The sequence below is a fragment of the Chelonia mydas genome, chromosome 18, assembly GCF_015237465.2.
Source record: "Chelonia mydas isolate rCheMyd1 chromosome 18, rCheMyd1.pri.v2, whole genome shotgun sequence".
In the NCBI taxonomy this organism is placed as follows: domain Eukaryota; kingdom Metazoa; phylum Chordata; order Testudines; family Cheloniidae; genus Chelonia; species Chelonia mydas.
In genome coordinates this window covers 18,030,230-18,056,524 of record NC_051258.2, presented here as the reverse complement: position 1 = coordinate 18,056,524, position 26,295 = coordinate 18,030,230, and the positions used below count along the sequence as shown (strand labels likewise).

General features: G+C 37.7%; 1 protein-coding gene across 3 annotated transcripts in view; it reads left to right on the top strand.

The window, feature by feature from the left end:
- MORN1 (MORN repeat containing 1) overlaps positions 1-26,295 on the top strand; it is a 105,789-nt gene that overhangs the window by 20,572 nt on the left and 58,922 nt on the right. For 2 of the 3 annotated variants that reach the window (XM_043531574.1, XM_043531576.1), the window contains exons 7-11: positions 2,333-2,429; positions 5,389-5,499; positions 7,675-7,798; positions 9,315-9,332; positions 9,803-9,993. In XM_043531574.1, the coding sequence (XP_043387509.1) occupies positions 2,333-2,429; positions 5,389-5,499; positions 7,675-7,798; positions 9,315-9,332; positions 9,803-9,993 (541 nt within the window). The remainder of the gene's footprint in view (positions 1-2,332; positions 2,430-5,388; positions 5,500-7,674; positions 7,799-9,314; positions 9,333-9,802; positions 9,994-26,295) is intronic. The other variant, XM_043531575.1, reaches the window with a different exon arrangement.

Below are 26,295 nucleotides of genomic sequence, written 5' to 3'. Positions count from 1 at the left end.
CCACATACTTTTATAATTAAAATGACTTATTCTTCTATACATTTATATTGCAATAATAATAATTTTTCCTTCTGAAGGCTAAACACTAAATCTGAATCAGTGCCAAATTCCCACAGGCCTGTGTCATTATTGAGTGGACACTTGTTTCCTTGCTTTTCTGTTAATCATGGTCTTTTACTCTCCTGAAAGTAACATAGCAGTGCTGAAGTTACTGGGTTTCCCCAGTACCACTTCAGAGATTGAATTCACTTCTATATGGTATCTTTCATACTAAGTATTAGTGAATGTTTAGAAGTGTGAGCACCATTTTAAGTGTTGTCATGCTAAGAAGTATATTTTTTGGTTTGGGGCATATTCAGCATTTTTAAATGATTGCTACATCTTTTCCTTGAGCTGCTTATTTTAACAATATGAAGAGAGGCACTGGTTATACAAAAGCAAAGGGTCACATTGTAATTCATGTTCTATAGTACTTTACTGCATAAATAGTCCCACTGATTTCAGTGGGACTACTTGTGAAATAAGGTGTTACTCGGTGTGAGTAAGGAATCAGAATCAGGCCCAGAACTACAGCTCTAATAACTGCATTTTGTTTACCTTGCTCTATACAGAAATATACATGCAGTTTATATACATAGACCGTGTTTAGTCCAAATGTACTTCCTTTCTGATATCTGTAGTTCTTGGTAACTCAGCTAATATTAACAAATATATAAACTTAAGCTTTCTTTCCAAGAATGACTATCCCTGTAGTTTCTCCTCCGAAATTTTTCTGTCCTAAAAGCCAGTTCTTTGCTCAAAGAGCTACTCCCACCTCTCTTTCCCAAATGGAGTTAATGAGTTGCACCTGCCACCAACGAATCAACAAAAATAAGCTGGCATCGGTCTGCAGGGTTTCAGCACCTGCTAACAGGATGGGACAAGAGAAGAGCCTGCCATCCGGTCCATCATGAAACTTTCACTCCATGCTTTCTAACAATTATACTCTGAAGCAAATCGTTTTCAAATTATTTCCATGGAATGATTTAAAATAATGATGGGAAAACTAGAATAAAGCGAGTTGCTGCAGAAACATATTTCTGCAGAACTGTTTTTAACTGCCTGTGCTCACTCGCCCTTGTTCTCTAATTTGGATACTAGTTACTAAAGGTGGAAAGAGTGGAAGAATTCTAACCTCTAAATCCATCTGGAATTTGAAGGTGGTTTAGACAAATTTAGAGTTATAGTAGCACATTGTTGTGTGCAGCCTCCATTTATCATACAGCAGAGCCAGAAATTGAACAACCTACCATAAAATAAATTTTAATTTGCAGTGGATCAGCATAGCAGAAATGAGATCACATGAGACTTTAAAACCCTTTTATTCTCCAGCTCCTAACACCCTGTGAAATTTAAGGAGTCAGTGCCATGGAGCAGGAGAGAGCCTGAAACACATACTTTCTCGTTTTTTGTAATGCTACATATAGCTATTGGCAAATATTATAGAAGTACCACTTCACTTCCCACACTTGAACTTTTGGTTGTCTTTGTGTGTTGCAAGTGTGAGTTCCTGCTCCCCCGCCTATGACTGTCTCACCATTCTTCTGTTGTCCGCAAATAGCTGTGAAACCCACTAGAAAAGGGTGTCTGTCTCTCATACCCCTCTAGTGCTGGTCCACACAGAAGATGACAACCTAATACTGTTACTCTGTGCTGTGGCTCTCAAGGTTCCAGTCGCTGAAAGAGACCAAGGTCCTGTGGAAAAATAATATCTGGTCTTGCAATTAAAGATTTTATCATAAGGCATTCATACCAGGGGCCCAATTATGGTTGCACAGCAGCTCAATTCTGGCATTCCCTAACTTTTGAGTGCTTGATTTTGCAAACACAATTTTCTTTATGTGTATAATATTATATATCTTGGGTCAAATTCAGCAGTGGTGTAGGTCATTGAAATCTTTGGGACTGAATTTGTCCCAGGGTGTCACTCTTCACAATCTGTATAGGAAATGGTGCATCATTCTGCATGTGCCAAGTGGTAACTCATTCTCTGCATTTAAGTGCAGTGTAATTTCTTCACAGAAGCACCTCTGATAATAGCGCCCCACTGTAACAAACCTTTGGCAAGAAATACTTGATTCTTCTTTTTCTTTAGAGGGTGTACTGCGGAGTGCCACGTAATCCTTGATTGTTGTGTGGTCGCCCATTCAACATGTTCACACAACTGTTGGAAGGGTATTTATAAAGAACCTTGAGGGCCACCCACTCTGCTATTGAGAACCCTCTGGAATAATCCCTTCGATATAAAGTAGCCTGTGTTGCAAATTTGAAATCAATGTGTTTCTATTTGAAGGGACAGTGGAGAAATGATGTGTTCAATGGCCAGGGCACTAAAATTCATTGTTCTGGTGTCATCTATGATGGACTGTGGATCAATGGCTACCCTGCTGGTACGTTCATTCATTATGCTGTCCAGTTATGAACAAGACTTCAACATAATGCTTTGGCTGTCTCTCTGTTGATTAATATGATCTGGCTATAGTGTTAGCCTCCTCTGTGCACTCAGTTTGCCTGGAACATGTAGTTCATAAGAGTGAAAGCGGTAGCTGTTTGAGTGGCACATTTGTGTGTGGGGGGGAAGCTATTAATTCAAATTAAATGTAGAACCACAGTGAAGTATAAAATGTTACTTTGGAACCTTTTTTGAAGAATAATGTGTTCTTTTCATTTTAAAGCAAATCACACATACATTTTTGGAGTTAAAGGCCATTACCTTATTCACAAAAATAACAATATAATGAGTTTAAAAAAACAAGTATTAAATTGTCCTGCTCAGAAAGCAGAGGTCACAACTTGAAATTCATCTCTTCCACAGTTAATTATTCAGTATATTCCTAGCTGCTTTCTATATGGTTTCACAAACCACCCTAGATAAAAATTAACTGGAAGATCATGTACTATATTTCGAATAAATTCTGGTAGCTTTTAGACATAATGTATCATGTATCATGGTTTCCAAACTGGAAATGGTTGTTGCAATATGGAAGAGGATTTATTTGCTGAAAACCTATTAGAATGTTAGGGCTGGATGGAAGATGAAATTAGAAGAGCTGTTTGGGGAGAGAAGACCCCTAGAATTTCTCAATTTTTCTCTTTCAAAGACCATGAGTCAGGCTAGCCTCCCCTTCTAGCTGAGGACTGGATATGGCACAGGAAATGCACATGGCTCATCGTGTCAGACCTCTAGAAAGAGTTTCAGAATTATCTCCATGACTCATTTTGCAATGGAAAGGGGAGAAGATCTAGGGTAGAGGAAATTATCTCTTATGTGAAGCATAGTTACAGCACCTTGGAATCCCCTTTGATTACTCATCCAGCCTTTGACTTCTCAGCATTTTCAAAGGTACACATCATCTATACTTGATTGCTCCTCAACCCTTCTGGTGTTAGTTGTAAATATCATACAAGAAGTAGGTTTTAAGAGAGGATTTGAATAGGACAATTGGAGCTGTTTGGGGAAGATGTTCCATGTGTGGGGGGCAGCATGAAAGAAATCTGAAATCGGTTAGTTGAAGAGAATAAGCAGGGTACTGTAATTTGTAGAATTATTATTGTTTGTATTACCATACTGCCTAAGAATCCTAGTCATGGAGCAGACCCCAGTGTCCTAGGCACTGTACAAAGACAGAACAAAAAGACAGTCCCTACCCCAAAAACTTTACAGTCCAAGTATAAGATAAGAGGCAACACATAGGTAACAGACAGAAGAGGAAGTTTAAGGAAAATATGAGGCAGTATTGGTCAGCACGTTTGTCTCCGCACACCGGCAGGCTAATGTTGTCAAGTTTTTTGTAGGCATCCTGGAAAAGGAGAGTTTTAAGGAGAATTTTGAAGGGGAATAATGAGTTAGTTTTGTAGATGCTTATGGGGGGCGCCTCCCATACATGGGAGATGGTATGGGACAAAGCATTAAGCTGCTTGTTAGAAAATCTAACAAGTGAATTATGACAGCTGGTACAGTGCCAATCAGAGGCAGGAGTTGACATCTTGGTAGTGAATGAGAGATGATAGGCAGGGTGGGGATAGGCTATGAAGGACACTGAAAGTGAAGAAGAGTAGCTTATGTTTGATGCCAAAGAGATGAGAGAGCCAGTGGAAGGATGCAACGAGAGGGGAGACCATCAAAGCACCATGGTGGGAAAGTGATCTTTGCAGCACCATTCTGAATGTATCTGAGCAGGGCAAGGTTGCATTTGTCAGGGACAGAGAGAAGGATGTTGCAGTAATCAAGACCTGAGATGATAGAAGCTTCGATGAAATTTTTAGTTGTGTGTATAGATAGGAAAAAATAGTACACATGGCCCTTTCACATAATTATACATGTTAATACCTCTAGTCAGGGTAATCCTGGGCGCATGTAAGATGGAAAAGGATTGGTTGAATTCCTTGACTCTGTGAAATGGACATTAATATTGTTCACTTTTCCAAGAATCTGAAACTGAGACAAGGTTAATCCACTGCTAAAAATCAGAGCTAGAAAAGAGCAACAAAGGTCAACTAGCCTATTCCCCTCCTGGTGGAGGGTTGTCCCCTAAGATACAGTCTCATAACAAGCATTGTAAACAAAACAGAGCCTAGACAACTGTCATTCCAGTTTTCAGATTGATATCTGATCCACTGACATATTTGTTCACTAGTGCAAAAATCATACCTCTGCTTTCTAATTGTACTTTACACATAATCCCCAAAGTTTTTCACACCTGATATATAAACAACGTTACTAAAATGCAGCAATCTCTGTGATGGAAGGAGACAGTCAGTGGTACAAAGCATACTTCAGTGAAGGTGTGGAAGGGAAATTTTGACTTAAGACACAAAGATAAAACCATTTAATCTGAAAGTTCTCATCTGAAATTATCACACACAGTAAATTTAATGGAACTCAGTGCATCTATTTCTGAAGGATGAAGTGCTAAATTAACCTCTCTGGGATCTGAAGTTGTGGCTGTTGGGAATCAAGGTATCCCTCTCCTGATCACTACGATCCTGATCCACATCCTGTGGAAACAAATGGAGAGAGACTCCCGTTGACTTCAATAGGAGTTAGATTACACACACACCTAAAACACACCCGCCCTGTTTCTGCACATTTTGTTAGGCCTATATCCACTAAAGGGATTGCTTAAATAGTGGCTCATCTTTTACCAACCATCAATGAGAAGAAGATCTAGAATGAAAGTATAAGCAATTTGTAAGGCTATTGATGCCTAAGGTCTACTACCATCAGTTCATCAATCTGTTTGGGAGATAAAATCATAAAAGATGCTCCAGAGCAAGGGTTCTTTGAAAGAGGGGGAGCACTTTAAGTCTACTAATAAGAGAAGAACTCAAATATATTTAATGTTGCAGCTCAAGCAAAGAAGATGGTAATTTTGGGCCCGGAAGTTATTGATGTAATCCAAGGGTCTGCTATCACCCTTCATGTCCAGCTACAGAATGAAGAAGGAGAGGTTTCTGAATGTAAGAACATGTTTACAGATATTTTCTGCCATATAAAAATGTTTCACAATTATAAATAGAGAATGAAAATACCAAAACATGACATTAAATTAAAATGTCCTTTTACAGTTATGATAATTTTTGTTCAAGGTCTTTTATGAGGCCTATAATTTTGCCTTGTACCGCTCAGTTATGTGGCTGCCTCCTAAAAGGAAATGGTTTATGGAATCTTTGGGGTGTGTGATGTCTTGCCACAGAAGTCATTGCACATGACCCAAAGGTACAGATGTACACACATCTACACACAGGATCTACACACATCCTACTTGCAGAAAACAATTATATGTACGTAATCAATGCCATAGGAAATGTTATCATATTGGTAGCATCTCAAGAAATGAAGCATTTGATAGATCAAAAAAATCTAGCAATGTCCCTAAAAAATTATGAATTTTACTTCATTTCTGAATTCCATACTTAATATTATATATGCACATAATTTGCTAGTCTTATTTCAGAATCTCAAAGTGGAAAGTCATTTACAATGTGGGCCTGTTGTGTTAAGAAGATTAATAATGGGATACAATTTTTCACAGTTAAATCCAGGTCATTAATGACCAAAATTTATAAGCATCTGACAGCTTGTTTGTGGCCTGTGTACATGAGTTGATGGTCTCAGTCCCATATTTAGAGAACATTAACTGGTCTCTTTGTTGACAGTCTTAGTAGAAAGGTAAGGGATTGAATAGAGACAAAACTCTCCTCTCAGCCCTAGAAGGGTTCTCTCCAGGTCAGTGTTAGGATAAATTGGAAGGGATAAAGTTTGTACTGTACTTGTTGTTTGGAGAGAGAGAAGACGTCATTTTCTAGTGCTGTCAATCTATGCCCTTTCACAATCAATGCATTCATTTAAATTCTGTATTCAGAAAAGAAAACCTTCCTGTTGACAGTTAAAACTCACTTGGTCTTTGTAACCTTCTATTTAAAATTATTTCTGTGGAAGTCAAGGCTATCTACAGCATTGTGGAGTTAAATGAATGTATCTAGATAAGTATTTCAGAAAATATGACAGCTTTGCTACAGCTTTTCAAAAATACAAATCAGAGGAGGTTATTTAAAATGAATCCTCTGGAAAGGTTAAAGTATGTCTTTGTTCTTTTTCTCACAATTTGAATAGAAAATGTTCCAGGAAACTGAAATATTTATTCCCCATATTTGCCTTTACTACTGTTCCAGCCTGCTGAGAAGACAAGCTGGCTTTCAGGTTGTGATCTCCCAACTGAAAGTACAAATGACAGTTTTAGCTCTGTTGTTTGCATGGCGTAGTAAAAGAAGACTCTTGGCAAGCTTCATCTACACGAGGGTTGGAAACTTTGAGTACCGAAGGCCTCTGCAGAATTATGCATGTTTGCTAACTTTTCTTTGAAATTTTGCAAGGGATTCAGCGACTGCTGGGGTTCCTCTGATCATTACTTTTTGCAATCTGCTTTCTTTGGATGCTGAACTACGGAAAGTATAATTTTCCTCACCTTGCCCCTGGACTCGTATTTGGCTTCAACTTCTGTGGAATTAAGCCAGCACAGAATTTGGCCCTAGTTTTTACCAGACTATCTATTTTTTTCTGTCGGAGGAAAACTTTATTACAATTATTATCAACACATCACAAAATGAAACTACAATACTGAAAGAACAAACTCAGCAGCTGAGAGATGGAAGGACACACCATTTTGAGTGCATTGCCAAATAAACAATATAAGGCTAAGGATTAACAAATGAAGTGAATGAGCAAAAAATATTAATGGGGTATTAATCAAAGATATTATTAGATCATGACTGAAATAGCTTCAATGAAAGAGAAGCAAGAAAATAACACTGGATTATTCTCTCAAGTAGATCCTGATTTCCTAGAGATTTTCTTACACTTAAATCTTAATTTTTAAAAATATTTTCTTCTTCCTTCATCATATATTTTTCTTTTTAAAAACCACTGATCACCAGTCTGTTGGACAAAACAATAGCTTTTATTATCATCCTTGCTAACAAGTATGATGAGAGTGTTTTTACTAGGTGGATGATTCTGAAATTTTGCATAAACTTGTAAGATGATATTGTGCAGTTGCAACAAATATTTCAGTTTTTTACTATACAGTTGTGAAATGTTAATTTTCTTTTTCCTATTGCTCTTTTGATGGGAAGATGAGAATGGTCGACTTTTGGAGATCTGGGCTGGAGTCAAAAACCATCAAATTCCAGCAAGTTCTTCTACCAGCTTATTCAAGTTAATTGAAGAAATTGAGAGGAAGCCAGTGAAAACCCCTTTGTACGTAGTGTGTGGAAAAATCTATTTCACGAAGTATTTTCTCTTAAATAATACACAAGGTGCAGTGACTAAATGTCTTGCAGTCACTCATTGGTGTTTTTCCTGTGTATCGGTGCTGACTTTTCCTTGCAGTACTTGACCTATCATCTAGTTCAAGCCAGATTCTTGGATTTTTCTTGTGCCATCACCACTTACTTTCTATGAGTTTCTACTCTTACTCCCAAGCCTATGACTTCCAGAAGGCACTGGGAACCTCATTGAAATCAGTAGAAGGAATCCTATTGATTTCAGTGGCCTTTGGCTCATGGCCCTGGGTGATAAGGCTAATTCTTTTCATAAACTCTGACTATATTCCCTCTTACATTACCGCAGTCTTCATTGACATTGAGTGTGGGAATCCTGGGGTAGATCTCTGTAGTCTTTTTTTTCCCTTATGTATCTGAATTACTTTGCCAGTGTTTCTTGATATAGTATTTTGAAAGAAGCCATTTTGTTTTTCAGACATTAAATTCTACAAATATTACAAATATGGTGAGATAGAAAAAAGATATTGAGTAAGTGATGAGCCTAAGCCCCATTTTCAGAAATAAATTAGGCACTTAGGAACCTAAAAGGTTGTCTGCATGGGAAAGTTATGGCCGTTTAAACTAAGGTGTGAATTTAAATAGGCAAAGTTATACCAGTATAACTATATTGGTTTAGAGTCGCACCTTATTTTAACTACTGTAATTCTACTGATATAACTGATAAAACTTTCCTATGTAGACAAACCCTTAATTCCATTGTAAGTCACTTTTGAAAATGGGACTTACGCTCCTAAATCAATTAGGCAATGGTGAAAATGTTACCCTTTGACCGTTTTGTTTTAAGCCAAGCTTGTGTTCTGATCACTGGGTAATTTGTTTCTCCAAAATCAGTTTTTAAAATGGTCTGTCAAAAACTGGTAAATCACGGTTGCCACTGAAAGGTCATTGTTTACAATAAACATGTGCATGTACTGTACTTTCTTTAAAAAGTAAGTCCCCTAACATTGCTATGTTTTTGAAAATGTTGCCCATGGTTGTTTAAGTATGTTTCCTTCAAAACACGACATGGAGTCCTTTGTCTGAGAGAATTTTTTTTTAATAGTAAATTATAGCTGCTCAATCAAGGGATTCCTTAACTATGAAAATATAAGAGCCAAGATTTTCAAAAACAAGAGCCTTAAAGTTAAGCTTCTAAAACCCAATTTAGGATCCTAAATAAGTGGTATGATTTTTCAAAGTGCAGATCAACCAGCATCTCCCATCATAGTTAATGGGAGCTGCTAAGTGTTCAGCACTTTTGAAAATCAGCCTGCATATTTAGGATCCTAAATCAGGATTCATGACTGGGATTTTCAGTGCCTATGTGAGTTTGACATCCAGTTCCCATTGAAATTTGAAGTGGTATGAACCCCTAACTCCCTTGAAAATCCCAGCCAACATATTGCTCAACATATTTTGTAGAGTAACATATTTCTCTTTTCTCCTTCAAGGGAAATGGCTGACCAGAGGTGAAAATATTACTCAATATCTTTTATCAACTAAACAATTAAAAGTCCTTACTCTCAGCAGCACTCTACCACATGAAATGTAATCCACAGTAAAAATTCTCTTTCAAGCTGCTCAGTTTCAATCATTTTATGATGATTATCAGGACAGGTCATCATTGTGACTTTGTGTACCAGTTCACCTGGACCTGACAGACACGAGATAAGTAACCCAAATAAACTTGGTGTACAAAGGTTTAGGGCTACACTGTTTGCTGACCAAATCAGATAGACTAATATTATGGGAGATCAGCTAGTTTCTCAGTACTGTGTGTTATATATATCACAATATGTATACACAGCTGTAACTTTCATTCACTGGATATTTTATGGCCCTGATGGTAAATTCCATATTATATCTGGATTATTTTATTAAAATCTTAAAACCTATCAGCACAAACAAAATAAAATGTCAACCCTATTTTCTTTCACAGTGGATTTGAGTGTATTAACTATCCTTTGATGGATGCTGTGTCTGGAAGCTGGGAACTGAAAGCTGCTGTCCCTGTATCTGGCAAATCTGGATTTGCACTGGCTGATTTATCAATCCCTAAGGGAGATATAGAGCCAGAATCCAGATCAGACACCCTGCTTGGAACAGGAGATGCCCGTAGCAACGAGGATGGTGAGTAGAGAAAATGGATTAGTCAACTGCTCAGCTGTTTAGTTAACTGAGAAATAAAAAGTATCTTTACACAGCAGTAAAACAACTCAAAAAAAAAAAAGGAGATAGCTTTTGTAATGCAAATCGGTGGCTCTCAAAGCATTTTAACAGCAGAAGTGATTTCCACTGACTTTCTTATAATAAATGGAATAAATTTCATAGAAATATTTAATTTCTGTTTCATAAAAAACAACCTCTTCTCCAAAGCTTCTACTTCAATTATTTTGTTCAGTCAAAACACACTGGTTCACAATGATTTAGATAAAGGAGCTGCAACAATCACTTAGACAATCTAAGTTCACTCACTGTGGTAGAATGAAAGATGGGCCTAAACCATGAAATGTAAATATGAATCCAGAATTTGGACCCACCCTCCCACCGCCAGCATTCAGAGGCATTGGTGCTGGTTCAGCCCATCTCTAGTAACAACTTTTATTCTGCGAGAGGCTGCGACTTCAAATGCAGCCAGTGCAGTGTCTTGAGTAAAGTGAACGTGCCAGTTTCAGCAAGTATGGAGGTGTTGGATCCTGAAGCCTCTAGCCCCTTTAAGATATTTTTAATTAATTGAAATCAGTTTAATTGAAATTAATTGAAACACCTTTTAAGCAGAAATATATCTTTAATTTCTTTCCCCTCTCAGTTTTGTCCTTGTTGCTTGCAATATCTGGTGTATTTTTGGGAAGTGGCCAACGAGCTTTAATCTGGGAGCTTATTTTGAGGCTATGGAACCAGAGTCCAGTATTCTCAATCCCATGTGTCAAAAGTAATGAGATTTAAAAAATAGTAAATTTGGGATCTTTTTATTTGCCTGCTGGGTTTGAGAAATTAGGGTCCACATCTTCAAGCTTTACTTTGTAATTATAAGGACTAGAATGTTCTCCTTTCTAAAAAGTAAAAAATGAGATTTTCACATAATCACCCAGATTTAGGAGGCAGGGCTTTAAGAAAAACATAAAATATCTTGAGACTCATGATAAAATCACCAGAGTTGGCAACTCTGTTGGTCAGATTTCCCTTTATCTTTCCTGACCATTTAATACATCAGACTCTTGTGTTAATAAAATATGAGTTATCACATGTAAAAAGCTTCACAAATAGTTCACTGCTGTGTCCTCCCATCTGTGAATGCATGTATGAATCATACAGTTCATTCAATTAGAAAAAAAGTGTCTCGTTCTTGTGGATGGCACTTCATATACCACCACAAGGGGTGCATTTCAAGGGGATCCATTTCAGCAGAATTTAGGAGGAATGGGAGTACACAGAACAGGGAGAGGGAAAGTTGCTTGTTGATGTTGTTTTTAAATATTAGGTCTATGAAATAAATAAAATTAAAATAGAAAAATGTGGAATTACAGGACAGTAATTTGAATTAGTCTGCTGGTGAAATCATGTATAGTTCTTGGGGTGTAAGGTTTCTATTTAAGGTATTTAAATGGAACCCATTACCATTGTGTCTGAGTGTCTTCACAGCTTTTATGGTATTTATCCTCGCAATACCCCTGTGAGGTAGGCAGTGCTATTATCTCCATTGTATGGATGGGACACTGAGGCACAGAGAGGCTACGTGATTTGCCCATGGTCACATAGGAAGTCTGTGATGGATCAAGGACTTGAACTCCTAAGTCCTATGCTAATGTCCTCTTGTCCATCTCATTACCCCTTGAAGGAATTATAGCATAGTAAGTCGTAGTTGTGTATTCATCCTAAATATATATTCAGTACTTAGATTGTTATTCCGTTTTCCTACAGGACAGGGAGTAACGATTGAACTAACACTTTCTTTATAAACATGCTGGTATTGCTTTACTACCCTATTATTCTTGGAATTATTCATGGGAGCCTAATGCTGAAGCTTGGGAGTTGAATCAAAGTTTAATCACGGCAGTTTATTGTGAACAGTAATATTAAATTCTCCCATATAACTTGATACATTGTAAATACATGATTTGCATCTTAATATGGTCAATGGAGTAACAAAGCTGGTGGTAGTTACGAGTTAGTTGAAAAAACAAAATAAACATCATCTATCTTAGTAGCAAAGAGGTTTATTTTGATAGCCCCAGCTTGTGTGACACTTCCGGTTTTCAAAAATCACCTGTTTGTGCAATTTTTTTTTGTCATTTGTCATTTTGCTTTTTAACTCACCAAAGTAAATATTGATAATGAAGAAGAATCCTTATTTACCACATGAACCAGTGTTAAATTATCACCACAAGATTAGGGTTATTAAACAAATGTGTCTCACTCTTGCTGGCTCAATCCAGGGCGTTTGATTAGTGAATTTTCAGGTCAGAGGTAAAAATATTTTTTTCCCTTTCATGGGACATTGAAGCAGAGAGAGGCTGGAGTTGAAATCCCCACTACAATATTTGTAACTAACACCTTTCCTGAAACAACCATAATCCAGGCTGTTGTCTCCCACAAAGGGAGGGTCAGGTAGATGACTGATTCCTGGTCGTCCTTGTAAGTGTGAATAGTAACATGAATAGTAACAGTATTGTATTTTTTAACTCCTTAGTCACTCTCAACAGAACACACATCACTGTTCTTTTCAGCTAGAATGGATGGAAGTCTTGCATCTAGTTCAGCTGATTTCAGTTTCTTTAGAGAGTGGGCTAAATGCTCAGCTTCACTGAATCCGAGTTTATCATGCCTGGCATGGGAGAGACAAATGTGACTCTAAGCAACCTTTCCACCCTAACCTCCTCATCCTGGGACTGCTCTTGGGCCACAGCTCAAATTGGAACAGCCCAAGGGCTGCTTTAATTGTGCCAGTTTGTAATGGTCCCTTTGTATGGGCATTACACTAGCGAGGATCTCCAGAGCATGGCATACTCCCTTTTACCCAGAATTCTCCTATGCCATCTGGAACAATGGGGACATTAGCATGGGCTAGGAACTTTTTACTTTTCCCTTAACTGACCTTTTCTTTCATTATGTCTAATCCTTCTACCTACTGCCTACCCAGAATTAACAATTCACTTTTCTATTCCTCTTTAACCATAATTGGAGGATCTCATTTGGACAGAAGCTGGATTGAGCATAAATATACCAGCATATTTTGGGTGATCCCATCAGGATTTGCAGTATCTTGGCTTTCATTTAAAAGAAAAATGAATTTTTAATTCTTCTGGTTCAGAAGAACACCTACTGGATGTGACCCTATGCAGTACAATCTGTGTGAGTGCACAGAAGCAGACACAAACAATGGGACCATTCTGCCCTGGTGTAATTTCACAAACTTGTGAGTGGGTTGTGAGTGTGACAGACAGGAAAAAAGAGAGAGGTACTAGGAGAAGAGAGTTAGTGATGGGGGAGAAAGTGGGGAGAGAGTAGGAAGAGGAGGGAAGAGATTGAGGAAGAAGAGAAAAGAAAGGAGGGCAGGACAATGGGTGAGATTGAAGGGCAGTGTACACAACAGAAGAAGAGTGTGATAGCAGGACATGGAACAATTATTGTACAATATGCCTACACTGCAGCTAAACACTCAAGGCTGGCCCTTGCCAGCTGACTTTGGCCCGCAGGACTTGAGCTTAAGGGGCTGTTTTAATTGTGTGTAGATGTTTGGGCTCTGGGACCCCACAAAGTGGGGGGGCCCAGAGTTTGGGCTCCAGCCCAATCCTGAACATCTACACTGAAATTGAACAGCACCTTAGCCTGAGCCCCACGAGCCTGAGTCAGCTGCTATGGGCCAGCTTCGGGGTTTTAATTCCAGTACAGACATACCCTAAATGTCTAATTCCTTTTCTAAAATCCTGCTACAGTCTTGGCCTCCATGATGTATTGTGGTAGTCAGGTCCACAGTCTAATTACACATTTTGTGGAAAAGTGTTTCCTTTTGTTGGTTTTGAATTTGCTCCCCCTTCATTTTCACTGCATGTCTTTTTGTTCTTGTCTTATAACACAAGAAGATAAATAGAAGATCACATTCTATCTTCATTATTTTGTACACTTTTTATCATGTCATCTTCTAATGGAGCTTATTACACCAGCATAAAGGCTGACCATTCAGGCTTTATGCAGGTGGAGCGTGGAGAAGATGAGGAGGTGAAATCCACCCTTTCCCATAGCTGCTGTGGATTGGTGTATCAGCTGCAGCTCCACCAAGCTAGTTGCATGGATATTGAGAGCCACTGGATCTATCAAAACACAAACCAATGGCCTCTTCTTTATCCTGCGTCATTATGGCTTTTGTGTTAGTCTTTGTGGGGATGATGATGATGTGGAGACTCTTTGCTTTGTGTGTAGGGGGCTTCACCTGCATTTCCCGGTGCAGCCCTATGTGGGGCTTAACTAGTGCAGAGGGCTTAGTGCTATCCGTGAATTTCACCCAAAATAAATAAGGCATAATACACAACATTGTTGTATGGACAGGTATTGAGAATATAATAAGAAGTGGGGCCAAAGCACATCTTTTACATTTTGAATTAATGCTTCCTAAAGGTTCATTTGACTATTAGGTTTGCAACTTTCCGCCATGGAGATTTTTTTCCTGGCCATTGTTTAATTGATTATGCTCTCATTCTTCTCAGCAGGTTTCATCTCTGGTTTTGAGAGAAATGCTGGCGAGCTCTCAAAATGCCTCAAGAATAACTTCTGTTGATGAGTAAATTATGAGGTCCTTGAGGCTTTCATGCACCACAGTCTGGAGTATGGATGTAATAATGCAATAATGAAAATTCATGCAGTTCTATCCACTATTGATGAACTGTCAGTGAAATAGAATTCTGAAAGGTTCTGTTGTATAGTAGTAACACATATGTACCCTTTTATTTCAAATATGGATGGTTTTCCATATTTCAAAAATGTAATGAGATCCAAATTTAGCAAAGATGGATTAGATGTAATTCCTTTGGAGAGTCTCCTTAGTAACTATATAGTTATACATATCTAAGATTTACCAATTCATTTCTAGCTATTTCCTGATGTTAGAGAAGTAAATTCGTTTTGTAAAAATGAGTCTTTTTGGTTTTTAGTTTTTGTTTTCTTCTAATAACATCAGTCATAGCAGCAGCAGTTTTACGTTGAAATATGAATAGTTTTCCAAGGCTCTTTTTGAAAAGTTAATAATGGCTGTTTAAAATATCACCAGACAAATTACCAAATGGAATCAGAGCAGCAGTACTAGTTTGTTTATTTCAGTTGATGTAACGCTAATGGGAGTGACGTATGCATGTTAAGGGAAAATATTCCTCTTACGTTCTTGATGTTTTTACAAGACTTCAAAGTGCAATATAGAAGAGATTTCTAAGCATTGATAACAGCAATATGATTTTGCTGGTTGTCCAGCTTCTCTTAATCCCTCTGATTTAAATTTGGTCTATAGTATCACATTTTCTGCTGCATCAGCTAAAATATTTCTCATATTTGTGGAGCAAAGAACTATTTACTGTGTTGTATCTTACATTTTGGGGAATTTATAAGACTGAGCAACAAGTTTTCAATTGAAAGCAGGATGAGGAATGCATGGAGCTTTCATATTCACGCCAACCCAAACGTATCACTGGTTGATTGTTTAGCAGATTAGTGCTTTTAAAAGTTCAGGTTCTCTCTCTCTCTCTCTCTCTCTCTCTCTCTCTCTCTCTCTGTTTTTGTGCCACTAGTGTTCAGTTTTAATTATTCCGTCCTCTAATTCATGCCTGTTAAAGTTTTACCATACTAACTCCATTAAATGTGCAATCCTATCCCTCAGTCTGCTGAATCACAAAAAGGAGCGTGTTATTTTGGTTATTTTTTGTTTGTTTTATAACGCTCTTGGATTCTCTTCTCATTTCACCAGAATGTCACTTCAAATGATGATATTTTGAGCTTAAATAGGAAACAAAAGGCATAGAAATCAACTACTGAGCCATCGCTTATCCTCCATCTTTTTAAATAGGGAGACAGAAGATAAAGATGCTGCTAAAATAAGTTACCTCATACGCAGAATACAAAACCAACAAACGATATAGCTTGGAATTCAAACAATTGGAGCTCTTGTCAGTCCATGTTATGTTTATTAACAAAATCCAAATACAACAACAATCTACTTTCCCTTTCTTCACACAGTGCCTGAGACCCTGGTCCAGCAAAATACTTGACCATGTGCATAAACTTTGAGGAATCGGGTCCTAGAAGAGTAGATCTCACTATCAAATCTGTAAAATATGATATTCTGCATATCTTTATATTTAAAATACATTGTTTGTAGCAGTTTTTATAGTACCAAAAGAGTTTCACCAGCAGTAGTTTAATAAAGAATGTGTTTGTCTACTAAGGAAATAACCGGGAAGCATAATATACTTTCATCTTGACCTTCTAATTATCAATACTGAGTTTGACGTCTCAAAAACTTCTACAAGTCAATGTGTTGGGGTTGGGCATGGGGGCAAAGGGAGGGTATGTGGCCAAGGAGTTCCCAGTGAGCTGTAGCTCACGAAAGCTTATGCTCAAATAAATTTGTTAGTCTCTAAGGTGCCACAAGTACTCCTTTTCTTTTTGCGAATACAGACGAACACGGCTGTAATTTCTAAACTGAGAAAACCAGAAAAGGGGGGACTGAACATTTACTAAAGAAATATGTTCTGAGAATGTTTTGACAGAATTGGATGCGTAATTTACTGCAGCACAAGCATCTGATGCCACATAGATACTTTCTGCATGATATTCAATGAAAAGGTAGTTACTATAACAACTGACTCACCATTAGTATCTCCAAGAAAGAGTATATCTTAAAAGAAAACACATGAGGTCACATGCATTCTGTAGTGTTTTCGCTAAAAAACATGTTGCAAAATAAACACATTCTCTCTCTCTCACACTGATGTTAAGGTTGTTTTTTAACAAGTTATAATTTTGCTAACCAGATTAGGAGACTATACTTTTCTCGTTCCTTGAACATTATTAGAAAAAAGTAGCAGAGAAGTGTTTGTGTTTTCTTTTTTTTAAATAGACCTTTTTTGAGTATCTCACCTCTAATCACTGTAGGGAGTCCTCTGTCTAGACATCTGACCAGTCAGACACGAGTATAAACACTGATATAAAAAGAATAATCAGGAGCCTTCTCATTCTGCCTTGAAGATTTTTTACTTTAAAATAGATTGATCAGAATCTGCTACTTTAAAATTACCATTGAGGGTCTGATCCTGCTCAGATTTGAAGACAATAGGAGTTTTGCCTTTGACTTCTGTATCAGCATGATCAGGCTCTTAATCTGCTTTCTTTAATGCCTGCTGCCGGATCCTCAGAGCTAACATCAAAGCCCACTTCTCCGCATCAATGCTTCTCACTCCTCCATTGAAGTCCTCAGTGCTAAAACTTTTGACATCATCAGTGTAGCTTGCCTCAGGATCATCAAATTTTTCTTTGAAGACATGATATTCATTTCCACTACAGACAAACGTTCTGCTGCAAAGGTTTTCAGCTCCACCCTCTATTTCACCTGGGCCATGATGAATAAAGAATTCCTAAGAAGTTTGATTATTTGAAATCTGGTACTTACATGTCTCTTCCTCTGAAGAAGCTCAGAATTCTACATCCTACAGATATATTTTTAACTTCTCTGCCATTTGTTGTTTTTATTTATAGCTTTGCTTTTACCTGAACTAAATTGTTCAACCAACATTCACCACCTATTTTGGCCAACCATTGTCCACTGCCATTTCGATCATACTTCTGTCTATCTAGGTTCTTGAATGGTTCCATCACTGTAGAATATGATACATTTTGTGTGAAAAATCCTGTTTTTTCTAGATCAGCACTTTCTTTTAATCACCCTTTCTCCTGTGAATGCTGCGGACCAAATCCAATCTCTCTCACAACACTTCCAGTGAAAGAAAATATGTGGGTGAAATTTTGGAACCATTAAAGTCAATAGTAAAACTCCCATTGATTTAAGTAGGGTCAGACTTTCATCCTGCATGTGTAAAGCAACCAAGATGTAGCCCTATATAGAGTTTTCCCATAGTTACTGAGGCTTTCTAAAGGTTCCTAAAGGTTCCAAAAGTCTTTTGGGATTCTGTACTCCAGGAAAGCTCACTAGTTCTTTTAGCTTTACTGGATTTAGAGATTGTCGCTATCTGTCTTTTTCCAGAGATTTTTCTTTCCACTCTGTCAGTTGGAAACTTTCTGTTTTGGACTCTTCTTTCTTGTAAATAAAAGATGCAGATATCAAAACCTAAGATTTACTATAGCAACAGGATGAGAAACTAATATACATAATGCCTACAATAATCTTATTCTCTGTACACCTCTGTACATTCCTTACTTCTTGAAAGTTGTTTAAAGAACTTTATTAGGATTGTGGCAATGAGGAACTGTTGAAATCCACATAATTATGAATATTATTTTTTGTGTGTGGCACCTTCCCAAGAATCTTTGATCTTCCCATTTGTTTTTCACAATCTTGCACCTGAAACCAGGTGGCCTAGGAGCCAAATTCAGATCTGGTGTAAATGAGCTCTAGGAATATTGAGATATACATTTACCACCCTTGAGTGAATTGTAGGAACAAGGAATAGAGTGTAATCACACAGCCAGTACAGTAAACCTCATGACATATTGTGCACTATTTCAAGATATCTGTTATACTCATTTGAGCAAAGTGTGGCTATTGTAATGTTTCATTGTTAATCTCATGAGATTTTTCAGTAACACTGGTAATAGCAATACAGCATTTTCCTTTCCCACTGTAATTTCTTTTAATATTGCTTAAAATGACACTGTCAGGTCAATTCTGGGGCTTATAAACCTTATCTTAATATTACAATAGGTGGGGAAAATCTTCTGCATTCTAAGTTTCTATAGTTTTTAAAAAATCTGCCACTCAGAAATAATGATAAAAGGCTTATTTTTATGGGATTCGCAAAGGACACGTTAAATGCTCCCTCAACTGCCTCTGCAGCAGCTGGAACAAAATATTATAAATGCTGTTCCCAGACGAGTGCTCTTATTCCCACAGTTTTATGTGAATGTAAAGAAGTTTTGGCATTAGAAGCTTAGTTGGAGGAATACATAGAGAAAAATTGTCATGATAATTTAGAGTCCATTTAGTGCACAGGTAAAACTGTGTTTGCAGATTAAAAATAATCTGCAAGAGGAAAATATTTACATGCCTGAAGGAAGTTATGAATAAAGGAATTGTGAATACAAATTGTTTTATAATAATAATGCACTTTACAAGTGAGGTAAATATCATTGTCTCCATTATACATATGGGGAAACTTAGGCATTGTAAGGTAAAGTGACTTGCCCATGGTCACCCAGAAGACCAATGGCAGGAGTATAAATTAGGTATCCTGAGTCTCAGACCAGTGGCATTTCTACTAGGCCCTATTGCTTCTCTTTTTAAAACATTACTGCTGTGTTATGTACACATCAGAATGCTTTTCATATTGGATTTTATTTACTTTATTATTTGCTACAGTACCTATCACCCTAGCAGCTAGATGTGTTCATTGCAAAAATTAAAACACATAAATTACATGTATTATTCATGATAGGAGGGTAAAATAGAAACTACCACCTCTATTCTTTATCGAGAATTGGTATCTTGGCTCTTGGGGGAGAGAAAGACCTGACCCAGAAGCAAAGCACTAAATGAAATAAATAAGTCTCAATCTAATGCCCCCCAGACTCATATTATAGCAGATGGCCAACGGGAATCCATTCCAAAGATGAGAAATTCAATTGACAAAATCCTGCCTGCTGTCTGGGAAAGATCAACAAAACAAAGCCAAGATGCTCTAAACCCTTACTTTAGCAAGTGGGATTCAGAGTCGGATTTCTTCAAGGGAGCAGCTGAGTAAGGACTTTATGCAACCAGAGCCCAAAATTGTAGCTCCCAAAGTGTTTCAAAGGCATCTTGTGTTCGTGGGTTGAGTTGCAATTTTTAAAAATATTTAAATGGCAAATATAAAATGCAGCTGTATTTTTTTCAAGCAAGATAATTTTGTTCTGTCCCAGTATAGATAGTATGTCACCATTCTTTTGTTAGACAGACACACAGCCAAGGAAACATAGCACAAAAAGGATTATGTTATTGTAGTATATGCACTACTTGCTCTATTTCTGTTCCTGAAAGAGTTGAGTGGCATTTAAATTCAGGGATTAGTCATTCACCTTACATAAATGGCATCCGATTCAGCCCCCCTGCTTCCTCCAGTGTTCACGGAGCTGCTAAGGCACAAAATGTATCAGGTAGAGAATAGAAACACTTCCTACTCTGGTTCAAGATGAATCTCCTTTCCAGGACCCAGGTCCTCTGTAGTGCAGTGGTTTACATCCCTCTGTGCTAATCAGAACATACCTGGCCTATAGCCTTTGAGTCTATGAAAAATGTCTGATCGGCCTCCAGATGCAGTGGTTGAATAGAAACATGCTGCACAGCCATGAGAGAGCTCAAGGTTCAATGCATGATGGTAGCCTTCCCTCTGGTCACAGAGGGTTATTCTGATTTTGGGTCAACCCTGGTTCCATTTAAGACATTAGGAAAATGTTCATTGACTTAAATGTAACCAAGATTTGGCCTGCTAACCAGAAATCACTGCTAGTGAAAAAATGGTAAATGGCAGCTCTTGAATTCAGAGGGTTAACACTTTTTTGCATTCATTTTTGATTCCACTCTCCCCTTAAGATTTTTGAGGTTATGAGGTCACTTTCCATCTGTGGTTTGCTCAGTCTTTACATTTGTTAAAAATAAGTACACTATAATGTTGGGAAATCTTTGTGGCAGGCAAGCCATCTGTCCAAAGGGGAAGGGAAATCCTGCTTGTACAGGTTTATATCTGGAAAGCATATTGAAGTCAGTGACCTGGGCCCACATGTGTATAAAAGAATTAAGGTGAGAGGTGGAGCGGGAAGAGGAAGGAGCATCTTACAGTAACCTGTGATGTGTCTGTATTTCTTTTCTCTGTTTGACTAAAAGTCTAAATAAGCTTGTGAGAGCTCCTGTCTGTGACCTCTGATACATTTCTGTAATCTCATTTCTCCACCACAACAACAGGGCTATAAAGTGATGATTAATGTGTTTGCCAATTTTGCAATTAAAAACCCTGGGCTAGTCCTGAACATGCTGATTCTATTAGATTAACAGGGAGTGCCAGAGATGTGGCACTAATTGTGATAAAAGGGGTCTTGGTGTTTCTCAAGCACATCCCCATTAACTCCGTTTAATGAGGCATCACTTTGAAATTAGACTCTTGCTATACAAATTTCTTCTCCACTTTCACTTATACTGCTACTTTTATACATAAGATACTTTTTCTAATATTTCTGTCCTGAAAACAACATATAATGTGTGTGTTGTGAATTAGAATTTATAATGATACATACTTTCCTGAAATACTTTGGAAAGGTTTGAGTTAGCCTAGAGATAATGCCCTGCACTCTGCCTTATAGTGATGGACTTGTGCTCACTTCTCTTTCCTGGGCTCTTGTTCCCTGAGACAGCTGACAAAGAGCACTATAGATGCTAAGTGCTTTGATTGTTGCGGGGTCAGGGATGAAGCTCTTCAGCTTACTCCAATAGTGATCCTTTAGGCCAATGCCTGATCAGTGAATCTCTGATGGGAGTCCATCCAGTTTTCTGTAGCAAGAAGAATTGTGAATACAACACAAGATCTTGAAATTCATCTTATAATACAGGTGAGCTGAAGAATGATGTACCCCAGTGTCTGACAAACATCATGGGAGACAAATGAAGGAGCATGTTAGTCAATGACCGTTGAAATGACTCAATTCTGAAAGACAAAGTCCTCATTAATCTAGGATCAAAGTTCCTGCAGGACCATCTACCACCCTGTGTCCCGTCAAAGCAAATTATAACATTGCCATAATTCTGGACTGGACCAAGAGGGGGGGCCTCGTGTGAGATACTCTGTCCCTGAGAATGGCCAACTGGCATGTCTGTCCCACTATGGCTGTTTTCAGAAATTAAAACTTCTTTCTGCTTCAGTCATTTTAATAATCTGAATTTAACTTCTCCATTACCATCTATCCTTCTGTACATAATTCCAGTTCAGATAATTGAGAGCTGTGGTTGTTCAGCACTGTTAAAAACAAGGCCTTGAATGTTTAAATGTAGGCACGCAGAATTAGAGGCCACTTTTGAAAATTTGTCCTATAGTGACTTGATGGAAGGTCCCAGAGGAAGTTAGTTTAATATGAGAACTGAGCTGAACCCAGAAATTTCTAGCTTTTAATGCTTTGACCACTACGATCCACCTCCTCTTTGAATGTCCAGTGAAAAGATTGTTGATACCTTTATCTAATCAGATTCAGTATCTGTCTAGAGACCTTCCTTCATATTCATTATATAATAGCATGTTGGAATATTTTATTGATATGAAACACTTTAGTTGTTTAGGTTTTGTTTCATTTTTTAAAAAAACTTTCAGATTGGCTGCTCTGCATTTTGCTTCGAAGAAAAGCCTATCTCATGCATATGGAAGATTGCCAGATACTCTAAACCCTATTTTGGTTAAATTACAGTACCCAGATTTTAGTAACAAAGCACATTGATTTTATATTCAAAAAGATTTTTATATTTAGTCTGTTAACCTTTTGTAATTCCCACCCACAGCTTTAAACTGTAGAACATTTTTATGCTAATTGTTGCCAGTAGGGTATCTGCCATGGCCCCTTAGTAATTTAAACCCATTGAATCGTAATGCAGGTGCTGATAATTGCAGAACTGTTATTGTCTGACTGGCTGCAGCATATACGTTTCAAACAATTCCTTGCAAATTGGATTTGAGAACATTAAAAAAAATCACATAGTTAAAGATAACCTCACATTATATTTAAAAACAAAAAACAACAAACTGAAATTGTATTGCAGAATTGTCTTTCTTATCTGCAGGACAGTTTGAAGTATTTTGGCTTTAAAGCATTCATCGGTGTGACAGTTTCTAGGGGCTCAGCAAGAATTATGTAATTTAAAAAAAATCCGTGTTAGGTCATTCCTGTTACAAATGTACTGGAATTTGTAGCTAATAGTTTCCGGAAAATGAAATGAGGTCTTGTATGGCAGCACAGTCCAATGAATAAGGCTCTGGAGTGTGAGTCAGGAGATCTGGGTTTTAGTTTCACATCTGCTGCTGATCTTCTATCTTACCTGGGGCAAATCACTTCACTTCCCTGTATCTCCATTTTCCCAGGTATAAAATGGAAATAATAATTACATTCCTTTTAAAAATACTTTGAGAACTGTGGATCAGGCCCTATAAGAACTAAGTATTATTTTTTATTTATTGTATCAGATCCTCTACCTCAAGTTCAGATGTGATTGTGGCAGCATTTACATTAGGAATCCATATTCTGAGTGGTTAATAAACATCTTGTCCTGAAATCACAATGTTCTGAGGTTTAAGTCTGGGAAAATATATATTGTAAAATAATGTAATTTTTTTAAATAGATTGTTGACTCCTCTCACAGTGGAATACTTGTTTTCACAAAGTGCTTTGCTGTGGGAGAAATTCACCTATGAAAAAGGTGAGAGAGATCTCCAATGCAGTGAAGTCAGTGTTCAGGGGAGATGGCAGCTCACTGTGGAATGGGTGCTCTGTTTTTTTGGATCAAAAATAGAATCTTTTGGGTCCTGTTGTCGTTGAAAAAAGATCTTTTAATTTTAGCAAAACATAAATGTTTTTGAAATTTTGAATTTCAAAATTTCTATCCATGATTTCTTTCTTCTCTCAGTACCAAATAAACAAGGCTTGGTCTCTACCCTGAAGAGCTCACAATCTAGGTAGAGGACAATGAGTGTTAGGGAGCAAGGGAAAGAGTTAAAGGTTCCAGGAGGGAATATGCGGTGAGACCCAGCTTGGAATGGGGACTCAGTGTGTTCAAAAGGTGTTGATACTGCTCTGCTCCTTAGCTGTGGCTATTGAGGTTTCCGCAGGGAGCTGTGGGTTTCTGTGCTCTACCGTCACAACACTTGGTACTGGTGGGCATGTTGGAGAGTGGATGCATGGTAGTGGTGGTAGAGAGCCCGTTCCAGTGGGTTTGGGGTGAGGTAAAGGAAGGCCGTCTGCCTGCCTTTGCCTCTGCCCACCTGCAACTGTTCTGCTGGCTGCAGTTGATGAAATTTCGGAAGACCAAGGGTTTTTTTAACTCCTCCTCTGGCATAGCTGGTGCTGATGGCCCTGTGTTTTTAAAATTCTTAATTTCATGTTAGGATGCAAAAGCTGTCATTTTTGTAAGCACTTGATGAAAAACAAAATTTGGTGGCAGTGAAGTAGAATAGAACATTCTCAGCCCTAAGTAAATGTTCACAGATCCATGGGACACAAGCTCCTATGCCGGGTGGTGCAGGGGGTATATGGCCTCTGGTCCAACCAGTAGTCACTACAGTCACGAGAAGACTGTTTATTTAACTCTCCTTTTTCAGTTCCTATTATGACACTTCAGAGATATGTCACAGTGCACCAAAGCATTGTCCTGCAAGAAAGTTGTATTAAATTGCTGCAACTCCTATGATACAAGTCATTCTTAAATCAGAGTAAGATTGTCCACACATGGGGGTTACACTAATTTAACTAAATGGTTTAAACCCATATAGATAAATTGGTACAACTTTCTCCTGTGTAAGACCCAAGTTCCAACTCTTTGAAGTACTTTAAATCATTCTCAGTGCACATCCTTCTGGCTAAGAGAGTTCCAATGCAGTCATGACAGCTATCCAGTCTTTGGACCTCATCCTGATTAGTGGTATATTTTTTCCCCCCTCACCTTTGTTCATAGGTATTACAATGCATACAGTATGTTCAGTAAGCTCCATGCCCTGTGGCAAGACAACTCGGATTCAACGGCATGAATTAAGGATGGAGTAGCAGCCTTAGCTCTTAATTTCATAGCTTTTGTCAAATTAAATTACAACCTTGCTTTGACATATCATAGGGTTTTTTGTTTGTTAATTGATATTAGTTTTTCAGGATTCAAATGGAACATAATTTTATAAGTTAACGGTTGATTGAAATCTCTGTCTTCCTTGTTTCGTGTTTTTGAGCCAGCAGTGAAAGCAAACTATTTGTTAAATCTGTTGCCTGTGTTTTACATTAGAGAAGTTTGGGTTTTGCTATTGGAAACATGCAGTGTTTTCCTTATGGAAAATCTGGCAGTTTTAGCTCTGTGTGGCTCATTTTTATTATAGGCAACTTGAACACTTCTTTCGAACATCAGCTGTATTTTTTAAGCAGTACCAAGAGATAAATTCACCTTAATTATATTTTTAGTTTTTATATATATATATATATATTTTAATTAATAAAATACCAGTTTGGCTATGTCAACAGCTTTCCAGACAGGATTTATGATGAACAAAATGAAACCAGTTTCAGCAGTATTAGCAAACTAGGCCTGGGTCCTAGCTAACGATACCAGTCCTATGCAATTTACACCAGATGGAGCCATTTCAAATGAGAAAAACAGACAGTGATTAGCCACTAAGGGATCTTTTGTGCCAGGTGCAAATTTTATTCTGGTGGCATCATATTAGATTGATGTAAACTGTTGTCTGGAAACTAAACTAGAAACAGACTTGTCATTTCTCAAAGCTTACACTAACAAACTTGGTCACTAGGTATCAAACAGTTATCTGTCCCAGAAGAAATCTACAGCTGAACTGTATTTGGGATCTTGCCATTTCAGAACATTGGCAAAATACAGTAAGTTTTAAAAAATTAATAGTTTAAACTTATTTGAATGTGTGTACTGTACATGTATTTTCCATTGTTTGACCCAAATGACATTAGCATTCCACATGTTAGCAACCAGGCATAGCTACAGACGTTGTTTAACACTGGCTTAAATGGAATGTTTGTATTTTATATATATTACAGATCAATGTGCAAAATACTAAATTACTCCTTGGCCATTGCCTTCAGTTTCTAATACGGTCTCCAGAGGCTTCCACTGGCAGTTTTGCCATTGTCTTTAACACTTACAATGTTGTCTCCTTGGGTTTTCCACTGGAATGTTTTCCATTCAGTGTAATTTGGAATAATCAAGTTATCTGACCCTGAAATTGGGGTGTGTAATGGAAACACCAACTTAATTTAAACCCAAAGGCATACAATAGGCATTACTGGCACCATTATACTATTGCATACATAGCAACTGATTTGTTAGCAGAAGGCCTTTGAAATATGGCCCAAGGGATAGAGAAATGTTCGAAACTGTGATATAAGGGCCAAAGCAAATATAGTCACTATTTATCTTTCACTTTGGTTAAAAAATTGATTAGTGCCAAATGTTTAGCGTACATTGGTAAGGAGTAACCT